The following is a 13,082-nucleotide window of genomic DNA, read 5'->3' as shown; positions in this document are numbered from 1 at the left end:
TATCCACAAACTCTTTATGAAGATGCTGGGATGCTGTCAGTTGGATATCCACTTGGTGTATAAATGGAGCTGCCACAGATGCTCCTTGGCTCTGTGAAGCTGCATGTGGGATGTCCTATAACTACAGCCAATGTGCTGTGTTTGATAGTCAACTAAATTGGAGGGAGACTGAGCTTGTCCAATGGATCTCCAAGGTGCTCCATCCATAGCATTCACCATCTCTGCCTTAAAGGACTGCGTAGAAGATATTTGACATTAAGGAATGTATGAAGGCATGCTGATTTCCAGGTAATGTGCTAAACACTGTGGTTGTGCGGTCTGGCTCTGTCCTCAAGGCAGATTGGGGGCTACAGCGAATTACTGTCAGAACAGAACTTCTGAAGAAGCAAATAACAAACCTTTAAAGTAAGTAAATTATTTATTAATCCCTATAAAAACATTAGTCACTATTTATAATCCCTTTATAAATTGTACCTAATAAAGTGGCACTAATTTTGAATATAGACATGGATGTTGACCTTGAGTGACCTTGTCCACTCACTGTTTTGTTATAGTTTGGAATTAAAGTCTTTGAAGGCATTTTTGTGTTTTATTGAAATATGTCGACAAATATTGGATTGATTGTCCTGAGATATGATTCCGCTCAGGTCGAACTGTAATAACTGTGGTGATCCTCTGACTTTTCATCCAGCATCTTCATCAAGTCCAAATTTCATTTTGTTCAGTACTTTGGTTTATTACCGAATACCTGCATTACTAACATTCCCATCAGGCTCACAGAGGGACTAGCATGGCTGCAGACTCATAAGTGAATAAGTCAAGTTTCAAAATCCAAACAAATGTAAAAGCCTCACTATTCCAAATCTTTACACACATTATATGGAGCCTATATATTTATTCAATATGATATTTTTCCTATATTTGCAAATAAAATAATAAAAAATATATAAATAGATTTCTTTTGGAATACCATAAACTGTTAAACTGCAGGCAACATACACTCTATACAGTCTGAGGGTTACTCCCATTTGGCTGCTGTTATTCCACTGGCTCCTTCTTAAAAACGTCACAGTCAGGTGTTCACTGATTGGCCACCCATCAACCTGCCCTGAAGCTAATTGGTTCACCTGGCTGAGGTTATTTCCACCTGTGGTGACAGTCACTTCTCGTCGTGTAGTTTTACTTCCAAGAACAGTACAGCCACAGGAGAGGAGAGAGGTGCACCGCCACTATGGACTGAGACCTGAAAACAACTCTTATTTTTTTATTTTTTTTTAGCAGCTGTTACATTTAACCGAGACGTCATTTCCCCAACAGCCCCGGTGAGTTATCAGGAAATCTTTCTCTTGGAAGCGAGTGCTTGCTTTTCTCAGTTTATCTCGTGTATACAAAGGTTTTACAAGTTATGAGGGAAAACGTTGTTTAGTTCCTTAAAAACCACAAATCAGTGCTTTTCTGAAAATGTAATCCTCCCTTGTTTAGACTGGTGTGTATGTGTGCGTGCGTGCGTGCGTGCGTGCGTGTGTGTGTGTGAGCCAGCAAACCTTACAGGTCTCCAGGTTTTTTTTTTTTTTTTCCCCTGTAGCTGATGAGGTTGTGTGTGACTGACCCTATTTGCACAGACAGTGTCAGTTATCATCAGTCTGGGTTGAGAGGACTTGAAAAGAAATGGAGGGCCAGGTGAAATACTCCACAAGACACTCCTGCCATTGTAGGAAATATTCCTACATATGACCAGCATTATTAATCACTTTTCATGTTGTGTTGAAGCCTATTATTCCTTTCAGGGATGACACATTGATCACAAGTGTTTAATAACCTGAATATTTGGTGATGTAGAGAGTAGACAATGAGTCATGAATAGGCACAAATATTTGCACATAAATGTCAATAATAGTCATTTTAGTGGGACATGCTGCCAAGCTAAACATTAATGAAATATTTCTGTTCACTGCAGCAGGTTGAGAGTTGCACAACCGGGTGTTCACCATGAACTTTTGTTTACTGTTAATCATTAAATGAGTTCTCTGACTGGCTGCCCTTGAACACATACCTCACATTTTTTGGACCCCCTCTTTACGAACACACTGTAATTTGTCATCATGGGCTGTAAATGACGATCCCTGGGTTTGCAATAAAGCTGGCTCACAAACCGTGCAGCTGTTCTCACAGTAAACACATCAAAGACCTGGAGGGGACCCTCCCCTTTATAGTTAAAACGTTTTATCGTCTGAGTTATAATTCAAGTGGAACGCCCAGTCACATCAGGGCGCTTGGCTGATTTTGAGGGTTGTCTGAAAAGACAGGGAAGCAAGCAAAGTGACATTCCTGTCACTATTAAATCCTGAGTCAGCTGTGGGTGTAGTGAGCTTTCCCACTGCTGCCCTTCAGGTTTGTTGTCATGTTCAGGTTTGAGAGGTGTTGGCTGCTGAAGTTTGGACATTTGTCTGTCGCTCTGCTTATCTGAGCAGCCTAATGGGAGTTAGCAATAATTAGCACCTATTAAAGCTTTCTATGGGAGGCCCGTGGGCGCTTTGTCAAACAGCTTTTGTTGCCAGAAAACATGTGTGAATGTGGGTGTTGGAGATCAGGTTTTCCCCAACTGTCCTTGCTATGTCTTCATGTCAACAGGCCAGAATGTCAGTGCGCTAGATTAACCAGCCTAGGGGTCGGACCCCGACATATGTCTGAGGAGTCGCAAAAATCTCCTTCTCTCTGAGTAATTTTTGCTTGTCTCTTTTGTCTTTAAACTCTTATAAATAAAATATAAAATCTGGTTTTATTTTACTTCATTCTTGAGCAGCAGCTTCAACTTCAACCTGTCATCTTCTTTCTTGTTTCAACACACAGGCACTTGTTTCTAGGAAATTCAAGTTGAAATTCTCACAGACGAACATGACTTGATAGAAGTGAGAATCAAAGGGAGAGGAAAAAAAACACTTTTTGAATTTTTTTCAAATTAAGCGTTTTCTTCTTGTCAAATACTGGACCTCTTCAGGACTCTAAAAATCTTTCTAATGAAACAGTCTGAAAATAAGAACTGTTCATAACTAACATATCTCTAAGGGGTTCCAAGCCCAAACGTTGCATAACCACTGCTCTAGAATAGATCAACATCACAAAGGAAAGTCTGATTTTGGAAAAGTTTTACGACAATATGTTGGGGAATGTCCTCTTAATGCAAAGTATGTGTTTGATAAAACCAAGGCCTTTGGCAGGTTTCTAGAAATACTGAGGTTCCAACCCCATGATTCACAAAATGTTGATCAGACATATTGAATTTAAAGCTTTGAAGTGCATGAATTATTTGAATGTTTTCATACTTTATTCATTCAGTGAACTTATTCCCAAAAGCCTTTTTCAAAGTATTCTCTCAATAGAATTAATTATGTATTTATTCATTTTTTGCATGAAAGCAGTTATATTTAGTCTAAAAATATTTGAATGTGTCTCTTATATGTCCACCATGTGCTATTGTTTTTAAGTTGTGGAGTGTAAATTCCTACAGGTCAGTAAAACCCTCAGTGTAACCGCTACAGCTCAGAACAAAACTCATGTTTTGTTTTGTCCTCTTTGTCTTGCATTTTTAGAATTTGACTGATTGATCTCTCACCCTCTTTAAGCTGCCATCATTAAATGTTCATGCAGTTCATTGCAAAAAACATCAGTGGCTGCTCCCATTTTTATAGAAACACTTATCGTTTCACACATAAATGAAATTCAAACTGCGTCGTACTGGCAGAGGGAGACTCTGTCTGTGGGGACTGAGTGTCTGTGCGTCCTCAGTCAACCTCACTCTCCGGTAATTATTATGATAACTCACACCTTCATGCTGTATTAGGGCCTGGAAAAACTTTTTGTCATTTTGGTGGCTAATTCACAGACAAACAGTGACACTGACTCATAGAGGGAAAGTTTAATTCCGTTGCTTTTATATGTTTCATCAAATGTTCTCTGAGATAAGAGAACAATAAAGTTAGCTTTGCTCTGTGTCCACGAACACACCTGAACCTGATTGTGCAGCCGCGTCTACGTGATGAATAGATGTGTAACAGGCTGTAATGCTTTTCGTATTTGAATACAGTGTATTGCATTTGTGTGACCTAGTTAAGCAAAATCCATGACAGAATTTGAGTTGATCAAGTATTATCCCTTCATGTCTCAACTGCTGTTTGTTGGTGGTATTTGCTTCTGGCACATACTAATACACTGTAAGTACCTAGAAGGGGAAAGTAAGGACGTAAGAACTTTGCTTTAGTGGCATTTTCTAAAAGGTCTTGTGAATTAATTTCCTGCCCTATTTGTTTCTAAATGATCCGTCTTTTAGTGAGGATTTTGAAAATCCCCATCCTTGTATCCTTTTAGCAGATGACAAGCCAGTAATAATCCCTTGAGTTTTTTTTTGGCTTGCGTGCTTTCCTCAGGCCTGACACAGGATAATAGGTAGGAAACACAAGTAAGCAGTGTAGTGCTGCAACAAAACACAGCATATCAGCTGTCTGTGACTATGTCATGCAAATTCACAAACAAAGATGAGCATTTTTCTCTTTTTTACTGAATCATAGTGACTGCAATGGCATCTAACAAACAATGCTTAAAGCATCATTATGGAACTTCTGATCATATGTACAGCAATACCTTAATGCCATGATGCAACATATTCTCTTCCTGTGTAATAATTCAAAAAGCAGCTGTTGTTGTAGTAAGGCATTAAACTAATATCAATAATCTGTCCAACCAACAGTCAGTACCCTTCAAATCCTCAGTCTGCTATCATAGAAGAGAAAGAAAAGCAAAAGTTTGAGTCTGTTTTCAAGCAAAAACATCAAACGATTAATGGATTATCAAAGTAGTTGTTTAATTTATCGTTTCAGCTCATATGCTACATATTCTAATATATTAGTTTTCTAGAAACAGATGAAGGTAAAATATTAAATATTCAACCCATAGCCATCCATTCTGGTTATGAACTGATGTGCCACACCTGACAAAGGTATCAATATGTATGACAGAGGTCTGTAATTGTATTCGCAAACATCCATCTTCATGCTGATCTATTAATTTGAATCCAGGCCACGTTTTAATGTGTAAATAAAATGTTCACTAATTCATCCATTCATTTATTTAATGACGCAATTAGCATAACTGGTTATATTAAATAGATCACAGTGACTGGCATTTGGCATCTCAAACGCCCCTTGTTACGTTAATAGCAGAGTTATTACATTATGAGGGTCATTTAGCTCTGAGCTTTAATTTATGGCATGAATTTGTCACACTAATGGAAAGATTTGACGCTAATATTTGTTGCTGTTTTGTTGTTACTAACTCATTTTGTGATCTATTTTAGCCTCAAACTATAGCTTCATCTCCTTTTTAGCTGATGTAGGAAGTCACTGTTTGCATCATGGTTTGATAAATTGTGCAACGTGAAATAAACATTTTGCAGTAGCTGTGCCACATGTGAAAATTTCGTCTGATTCCAGTTTGGTCTTTTCATCCTGTTGTTTCGTTTTCTCCTTGACCTTTCAGAGTCTTCCTCACGTTGACTCTTGGTGAGATTTACACAATTAAAACAGGACCGCGAGGCCCAAGTCCTGCTCTCATCCTCTTCCTTGTGCAATGCCGAAGAGTGACACGTGGCCAGGCGGCGTTGCCATGGAATCCTTGAGCAATATGGACAGTGCTGGGAGCTGCGACAGTGTAATCAGCATGAACTCTGGCTGTGTGAGTGCTGCTGTAGATCTCCTCATTTCAGTCATCTGTCCCACTGACTGTTTATTGTACAACACACTGACACACTTCACCGTCACACTACTTTCCTCTGGCCTTTCTGAATAAACATGACTTTTGGCAGCGCTTCTGTCCTCGGTTGTAACAGGGGAAACAAAGAACTGAGATTTGCGCATCAGGTTGTAATGACGTTTGGCTGGGCATTTACAGTCAATATGAGACGGTTAAATGGGAGACAATGAGAGGAAGTGAATCTGTTTGAGGTGAAACGCTCTCATGTTTGTTCAGAGGGAGGCCTCTAAGGAGTTCCAGTGAGAGTTGTTATTTTAAAGATGACCAGAGGGGACAAGATCTTAATCTGTTCACAGGCACCTGTAGTTACCTGAAATAAATTCTTCTGACAGGCGAATCTAGAATGAAAGAGTCAGGACCAGGACAGGAGTGGTGTACTTAGTCATTGCTTTGCAGCTGTTTGAACACTAAACAGCTTTGACCTATTGCCCCTTTTGTGTCTCTCATGTGTTTAGGGTTAGATGTAGGACAGACGAGTCGAGATATTCTGTCAAAATGCATCATTATATCTGTAATATATTTCAGAGTGTCTTATTTTTTTTGCGCAGAGTGAAGATAGTATGGAGCATTTATCTGCAGAGGAGAGGGCGTGTCTCATGTATCTGGAGGAAACCATTGAGGCGCTGGAGGTGCAAGAGGACAGCGGCTTATCCAATGATGAAGAAACTGGGTTACAGGCAGAAGAAATAGGTTGGCCGAAAGAAGACGGTATGCTCATTTGATATTCTGCCCTGCATGTTCTCTTAGTTGATTGTCTCATACCTGCATCATAACTTTAATTATTGTGCTTTCCTTCCTTAGACATTTCCATTTTCAAGTCTGATGAGTTTGGAAGAGCTGACCATCATGCTGTGAATCAAACCTCTGAACCACAGTCCTTTCCTGTTTCAGCAGCTAACACAAAAGGTCTCATCTCAACACCACTGAGCTTGACTCAACCCAAACCTCCTGACACTGAATCAGTCCCTCCATCAGCTACTCGGACTCGGGTGCTGTGTATATCCACGGATGGAGATGCCAAACCAAAGATTGTCACGAGTACCGAGCTTTGCTCAGGTCAGTCCACTAAGGCCTCTGAAATAAATCTGGGTTTGATCCCTCCTCCCTCAGACTTCATGGATGTACCATACCCTCATGCACAACCAAAGAAAGTCCAAGACCATCTTCCACCTGCAGGGATATCCTGTAACAAGCCAGGAGCAACTATTGACTTGGAGAAGCTACGTCAGAGAGCCTCTGCGAAGAGAACCCAGGGCACTCCAAACATGGCCCCACCTGAAGTGTCCCCCACCCAGAGTCCACCAGCCATCACCTCTGGCCACCAGTTGAGTCCTCCCACCGAGGCTGCTGAGCCCAGAGGGCCACCTGCTGTGGCCCCTAAGCCCAAGAAGCTTCCTCCCAACATTATACTGAAGTCACACAAGGCAGCAGTGGCTGGCTCTGATGGCAGCTCGGGACATTCGGTCCCCGCTAGCAGTGACCGGGTGTTGATGGACCCTCAGAGGGTCCGCTTTGAGGCTCTCCGAAAGCTTGGCCTGCTAAAAGGCGATGAGGCAGATTCAGGTCCTGCCCTGAGCCCAAAACTTTCTCCCAAAACTCAAAGATCATGGGGAGCTCCTCCTTCTCCACTCAGCCCAGCAGCTCCACATACACCCCCCTTGACACCATCTAACACATCTGTCAACAGCCCACCTCGTGCCTCTGTCTCTCTACAGTCTCCTGCTGTGTCACCATCAGCTAATTCTACAGCTCCTGATATTCTCCCAGCACCTGCTGCCTTCAGTGACCCCCTCGCACCTCTGCCGTCAGATAATGAACTGTCTGCTGTCAAAGATGTTTCAGAGGCTGAAGTTAATGCACAGGTGACTACGCCTCCTTTCACCCCTCCTACCCTGACCAAGCAGTTAATGCCATTCAAGATCATAGGTGTTAAATCAGCCACCCTGGAGCGCTCTGGTCTGGGTCTAAGCAGCTATATGGCAAGTCAAGACTCCAGTGAGGCCGGTAAGGGTGTCAGCGGCGAGCTGAGTCCCAGCCATCTGCGTAACAATCGGCCACGCCCCGCCTCTCTGGGGAGCAGGAAGGAGTTTTCAAGTGCTCAGGGAGAGGGTTTGCAGCCAGGACGTGCCAAGAGTCAAGAGCCGAACTCAAGGAGGTCAATGCCTGCCCACACCGCCTTCCAGCACTCTGGAGACTCTCAGAAGCTGCCTCGATCGCAAGGCATCAGTGTGCTGATCTGCCCTCGTGCAGAAAATGAGGAGGACCGCCGTGAGGCCTTGAAGAAGCTGGGGCTGCTGAGGGACTAATGCATCGCCACTACATCTTACACCTCATCTAACTGCCACAGAATCCCTTCAGACACTTTATTTCATACACAATTGATGAAGGCATTACAAACCTTTCGGGAAGCAGCTTAACCACATATTTATGCATGTTTCATTTTACTGATTTAAGCTATTATAACCAGAGACTGCCTCATATGACTTGGATACTGTCATGCCCACACTTTCATCTACTTGTTACTGATATTGTACAGTCATATGTACAGTGTTTTGTTTCTCATTCGACTGGCAATCAAGGACTTTTTGGATATTCCTGACTCTCTCACTGTTCCTCTGGTTTTTGTAAATTAAATACTGTTACTTGTACGAGGCAACAATGAGTTATTTTGTCACTATATGTCTCATGATCTACAGGTATGAACCTTCTACATCACTGTCCACTTTCATAGGTTATTCTGCATTACAGTGACACCATTGTGAGGCTGGTTCCCCTCTTACTTCTCCTTTTATATACTTTGAAAGGTCATTGTTAATACTTTCACTTCCTAAAATCCTGGGGGAACTTTTAGTCCAGCTTTGTTTATCACAAGTTTTTGTTTTTGTTTTCTTAAGCACTGAACCTATTTGTGCAGTGCAGTTTGGCTCATAATTGAAGGCTGTTGGTTTAATGCATAAAAATGTAGACAGTGTGTTGTGTATTGCTAGAACATACCATACTGACACTCAAAGCAAGTAGTCGGTGGCCACTTGGTGATAAGAATCTGAAATCCGTTGACTGCATGGCTGCACAGTGATACACAAGCTTGTTACATAGCAGCAACATATAGTGTCACTATGGGTCTGTCAGTTGCACACGAGCTGATCAAACAAGTTTTATTCCAAGAATTGTTTTAATTTCCGGAAACATACACTCTCCCCATGCTGCCCACAAGTACTTTATGTGCATTTGGAATATGTCATTTGTTTTCCTCTGGTGGCTTATGACACATTGACCCTCTTGTATTATGTCAAATCGCATATTGAGGCACCAGTTTTCTGGCTCTGCTTCAGCTTCACCCCTTATCTGATGTGATGGTGCGAGAACTGGTGAAACCGGTTTTTCTCACCTGCTGGTTAAACCTTTATGGAACACCTTTGTTGCTCCTGATGGCACATTTATGAGCCGACGGGCTGTCTGAAAAAAATTTTAACACTGCTGCAGGCATTTAAGACAAATAGATTTGCTCTTTCCTGTAATCTGCTGTTAAGGTCACCTACTGCAGTGAAAATTAAGCTCAATTTGAAATATATTTCTCTGAGGTATTTACACCAGATTGCAGTACTCTAGAACTTGTAGACAATACAGCACAAGTTTTTCTATCAACTCACTTTTCAGACCTCAGACCATAACTTGGAAGACCGCCACATCCAAAAGTAACAAACATTTTGCCTGTGGAGCAGCATTGTAACCATTACTCTTTTATTGTGCAATTAAATCTACTCACAGTGTAGGTGTGTTGTCTCTAAATGACTGCATCAGTGCCAAGCGCCACGTCATGTGTCAGCGTTGTGATTCTTTGAGCCCTGCCCTGCACACCTTTTTTAATTTAGTCTTTTTGTTGTGTTGATCACACCCAAGGTTTCTTCTCAGGATGCATTTTCATCCATTATCTAATTTGCATCTAATTTTATCTATAAAGAGAGTATTTCCATATGCTTTTGTGGATATTTGTACACGTATTTTTCCCATGAAGGTAAACCCCTGAGTGTTATTTGTCAGAGGAAAGAAGAAGAGCCAAGTGGAAAAAGAATTTGAATGCTGTTTTGAATACTTTAGTTAAAAGATAAAGCTCGTGTGCATAAGTTGTAATAATGATTAATAAAATTCTATTCATTATACTCTCAACACACCAAAAGCTATTATCAGAATAAGAATCACTGGTGTGTTGCATTATTATTAGTTTATCTTATAGCGAATACGCTCTATTACAGTAAAGCCAGGAAAAGAGGAAGCAGCTACCTGGTGTCAAACTAACATAGGCTGCTTTGTGCTGTTCTCTGGCATGTTGGTATGTGAGCTATCTTTCTTTTCCACCTGCTCTGTCTGTTGTCCTGCTTCGAGCAGACCTGACTGACAAGGACTCACAGACAGCTCCTGTCACTTTCACTGTTAACCCTAGTAGGCATCATAGATGAGCTGCTACGAATAACATACCATATCAGCCTGCATACTTTCACTGATTCCCTGCAGTCTTGGTGTGAAGAAGTTACGGAGAAAAGATGGAATCTAAGATTAAGTAAACCTTAAAATAATCATTATGCAGCTGTGATATAAGAGTAAAGGGGCTACAGCTTTATGACAAATTAGGTTTATTAAGTAGAATAGAATTGGGCTTGTTCATAGTTTAAAAAATGTAGACAGTCTTACAGCATGCAAGAAATATATTGTGACCCTGTTAATCACTCTACAGCAGATATTCAAACTGTGAGGTGCGTGTCCCCAGGGGGGCGCAGGAGAGTTGAAGGGAGAGGCAAAGATGGCTATTAAGGTGAGGTGAAGGGGACAGGACAAGGGGAAGTTCGTTATTGTGATTTGGCCCGTTGATTAGGGCTGTTTATCACCAACCTGGTCAGCAGCTGGAGCAGCAGCAGTGGATGTGACACACAACTAATGGAGACAATTAAGGTATTTTCTTCCCCCACCGAGCTCAACTCTTTGTCAGAGTTATAATTCGGTCAAATCACAGACATTTTTACATACACACATTTTATATTCGGTGTCTTTTACACTTTCCAAGGATATCTTTAACTATGTTGTCCAATAAACGTCCATAAATCCGCTAAGAAATCAGAAACAAACAACAAACAAACGAACTGGCGAACTCGCCTGAGAATCAGCACGTTTTTAAGTTATCTTCAGTATCAAAGTGGTCTAATGACATTGTTTTTGAAGGTGCATTGATATATTGCAAACATAATCTGCTAATACTTAATTCGGCATAGTTTTAATGGTGCCAATTTACCAAACTCTTAACAAAAAGGCTAAGAAAAAAACATGTCTCAAATTTAGTACAAAGCTACCTAGCTAACTTCCTGTTTACGGCCCCCAAATTATGGAAACTGTTGTTCCAAAACTAATAACATTTTTATCCTCAAAGACAAAGAATGATAATTATAGTTTCGAAATCATTTGATATTAACCTTAACTTTAAATGTTTTCACTATCAATATTTTTGACATTACTAAGGCTTGTGCTGAATGACAGTGTCGTTCATGTACTGTACATGTATGGTGGCGGTGCTGGTTGGTGCTGGTTGGGTGGTGGGGGTCAGTCAGTTGTGTCTGAAGAGGGGCCCGCAGTGTCAGAGTTTGAAAACCTCTGCTCCACAGAAACAGCTCTACCACTGGAGGGCAGTCCAGATTGATGTTTGTGTACTAGTACAATAATGCTGTAACCAGACTGTGGCTGATGTACAGGATTTAAGATTGTGCATACAAATGCATATTTTTCACATCACATGCTTTATGCAGAGAAAAATTATGAATTTAAACAGTTCTACTTCTGCTGTATATTACAACTCACTTGAATCCAAAAATAGTGGGAAGTGGCTATGATACATTTTTCTGCGTGCCAAAGAGCTGATGTTGTAACTAACAGATGTCTTTTGTTTGCATACTCTTTATGTTTTCTTGATGAGTTCTAATCCTTTAAAGATGATTCATTACGAAGCTCTTTTTTTTTTTATCACTCTCATTTATGAATCATATGAGGTCATAACAGTTGTTTTTAAAGGGCATAAATGAGGATTAGGCTGCATTTGCTGTGGATTTTCTGAGGTTTTACATCCACTAATTCATAATAAACAGTAATATAATAATTTTATTATCATCCACACAAAAGCTGGGAAAGAGCATCAAGTCAGTTTGCTTTGAATTCAGCCAAAGGGAAATTACTTTGCATCAGTGAGTCCTTTACTGCCAACAATGCTAAAACAAAGAAGAATCCAAATCCATGACTTTAACTCAGTTTCCATTTTATTTGCCTGACATTTCCAAGTGCTTTTGAAGCTCAGTCATTCAAAATGTGGAAAGATTTTTGGATTTTGCATCTGCAATAATGAAATTTGGTTGACTAATTAAAATGAATTTGGTTCAGCTGTTGATCCATGAAATGTCTCATAAAACTGGCTTTTGTATGGGAAACAGGATCTGCTGCTTTCAAAGTGAATAAGTAATTATTTAGAGTTTTGAGGTTTATTTGAGGTCAGAATAGGCCTGAACCAGCGTGACTCTGAGAGCTCAGCTTGGTCCTGAGCTGTAGTTTTTATCTTTCCAAACAAAATCGCTTTGTCTTGTTCCTTCCAGAGGAAATGATTCAGGTCAGAGTATTAGCAAAGAATGTAAGAACTGAATGTGGGCGATTTGCTGGAAGGTTTTACTCATCACAGTGTCACAATGACCCTTAAGCATAATCATCATTTGTGCCGAGCTTGGAGAGCCTGACATGGTTTGAATGGGATCTGAAATTTGGTGTTTCACTCCCAAAATACTTCAGGTTTTGTATTATTTGGTATTTTATGACACACTTTTGAACCTCAACAAAGCTCCTTGGAGACACTCCCTGGGGTTAGCAGTTAGAGCAGGTAGGCGTAGCTGCTGCACTATCAGGCTAGACAGTGAGCTCATGGGACTTCCCCACCGTCCTGGTCCTGTTCTGTGCTTACCTACTTACATACTGTCTGTCTGAAGGAGGCCGCCAAAAGCCTCGTCCCTTTCTCCAGATATGAGTTGATCATAGAGGATTAGTGGAGACAAAGTGGCACAGAGCCACTGCTGAGTGTGCTGGGGTTTAAGCATGCCCAGCCCAGTTCTGTGTCATCAAAAAGGTTTACTTAAAATATACGGGTATTATCTCTCTCCTCTGTGTGGGTGTGTGTGCTGGCGTGTGTGCGCACAAGCACTGTTATCCAATTTTTTGTTGTATGATGGTGATTGATACTTTGAATGATACAGGCT

The 13,082-nt window shown here is 40.9% G+C and overlaps 1 protein-coding gene across 2 annotated transcripts; it reads left to right on the top strand.

Annotated features, from left to right (window-relative positions):
- The first annotated feature begins 1,206 nt into the window (after positions 1 to 1,206).
- Positions 1,207 to 8,453, top strand: LOC111238193 (specifically androgen-regulated gene protein-like). 2 transcript variants are annotated; one of them, XM_022767597.1, is made up of 4 exons: positions 1,207 to 1,322; positions 5,533 to 5,727; positions 6,354 to 6,513; positions 6,607 to 8,453. In XM_022767597.1, exons 2-4 carry the CDS (start codon positions 5,623 to 5,625, stop codon positions 8,109 to 8,111), a joined length of 1,770 nt encoding a protein of 589 aa, XP_022623318.1. In that variant the 5' UTR covers positions 1,207 to 1,322; positions 5,533 to 5,622; the 3' UTR covers positions 8,112 to 8,453. The 2 variants fall into 2 exon arrangements, with proteins under 2 accessions (XP_022623318.1, XP_022623319.1); XM_022767598.1 differs by lacking the exon at positions 5,533 to 5,727.
- Positions 8,454 to 13,082: the final 4,629 nt, after the last annotated feature.

Source organism: Seriola dumerili, unplaced genomic scaffold, assembly GCF_002260705.1.
Source record: "Seriola dumerili isolate Sdu_G_001 unplaced genomic scaffold, Sdu_1.0 BDQW01001222.1, whole genome shotgun sequence".
Lineage (NCBI taxonomy): Eukaryota > Metazoa > Chordata > Actinopteri > Carangiformes > Carangidae > Seriola > Seriola dumerili.
This window is presented reverse-complemented; position numbering and strand designations above follow the sequence as displayed.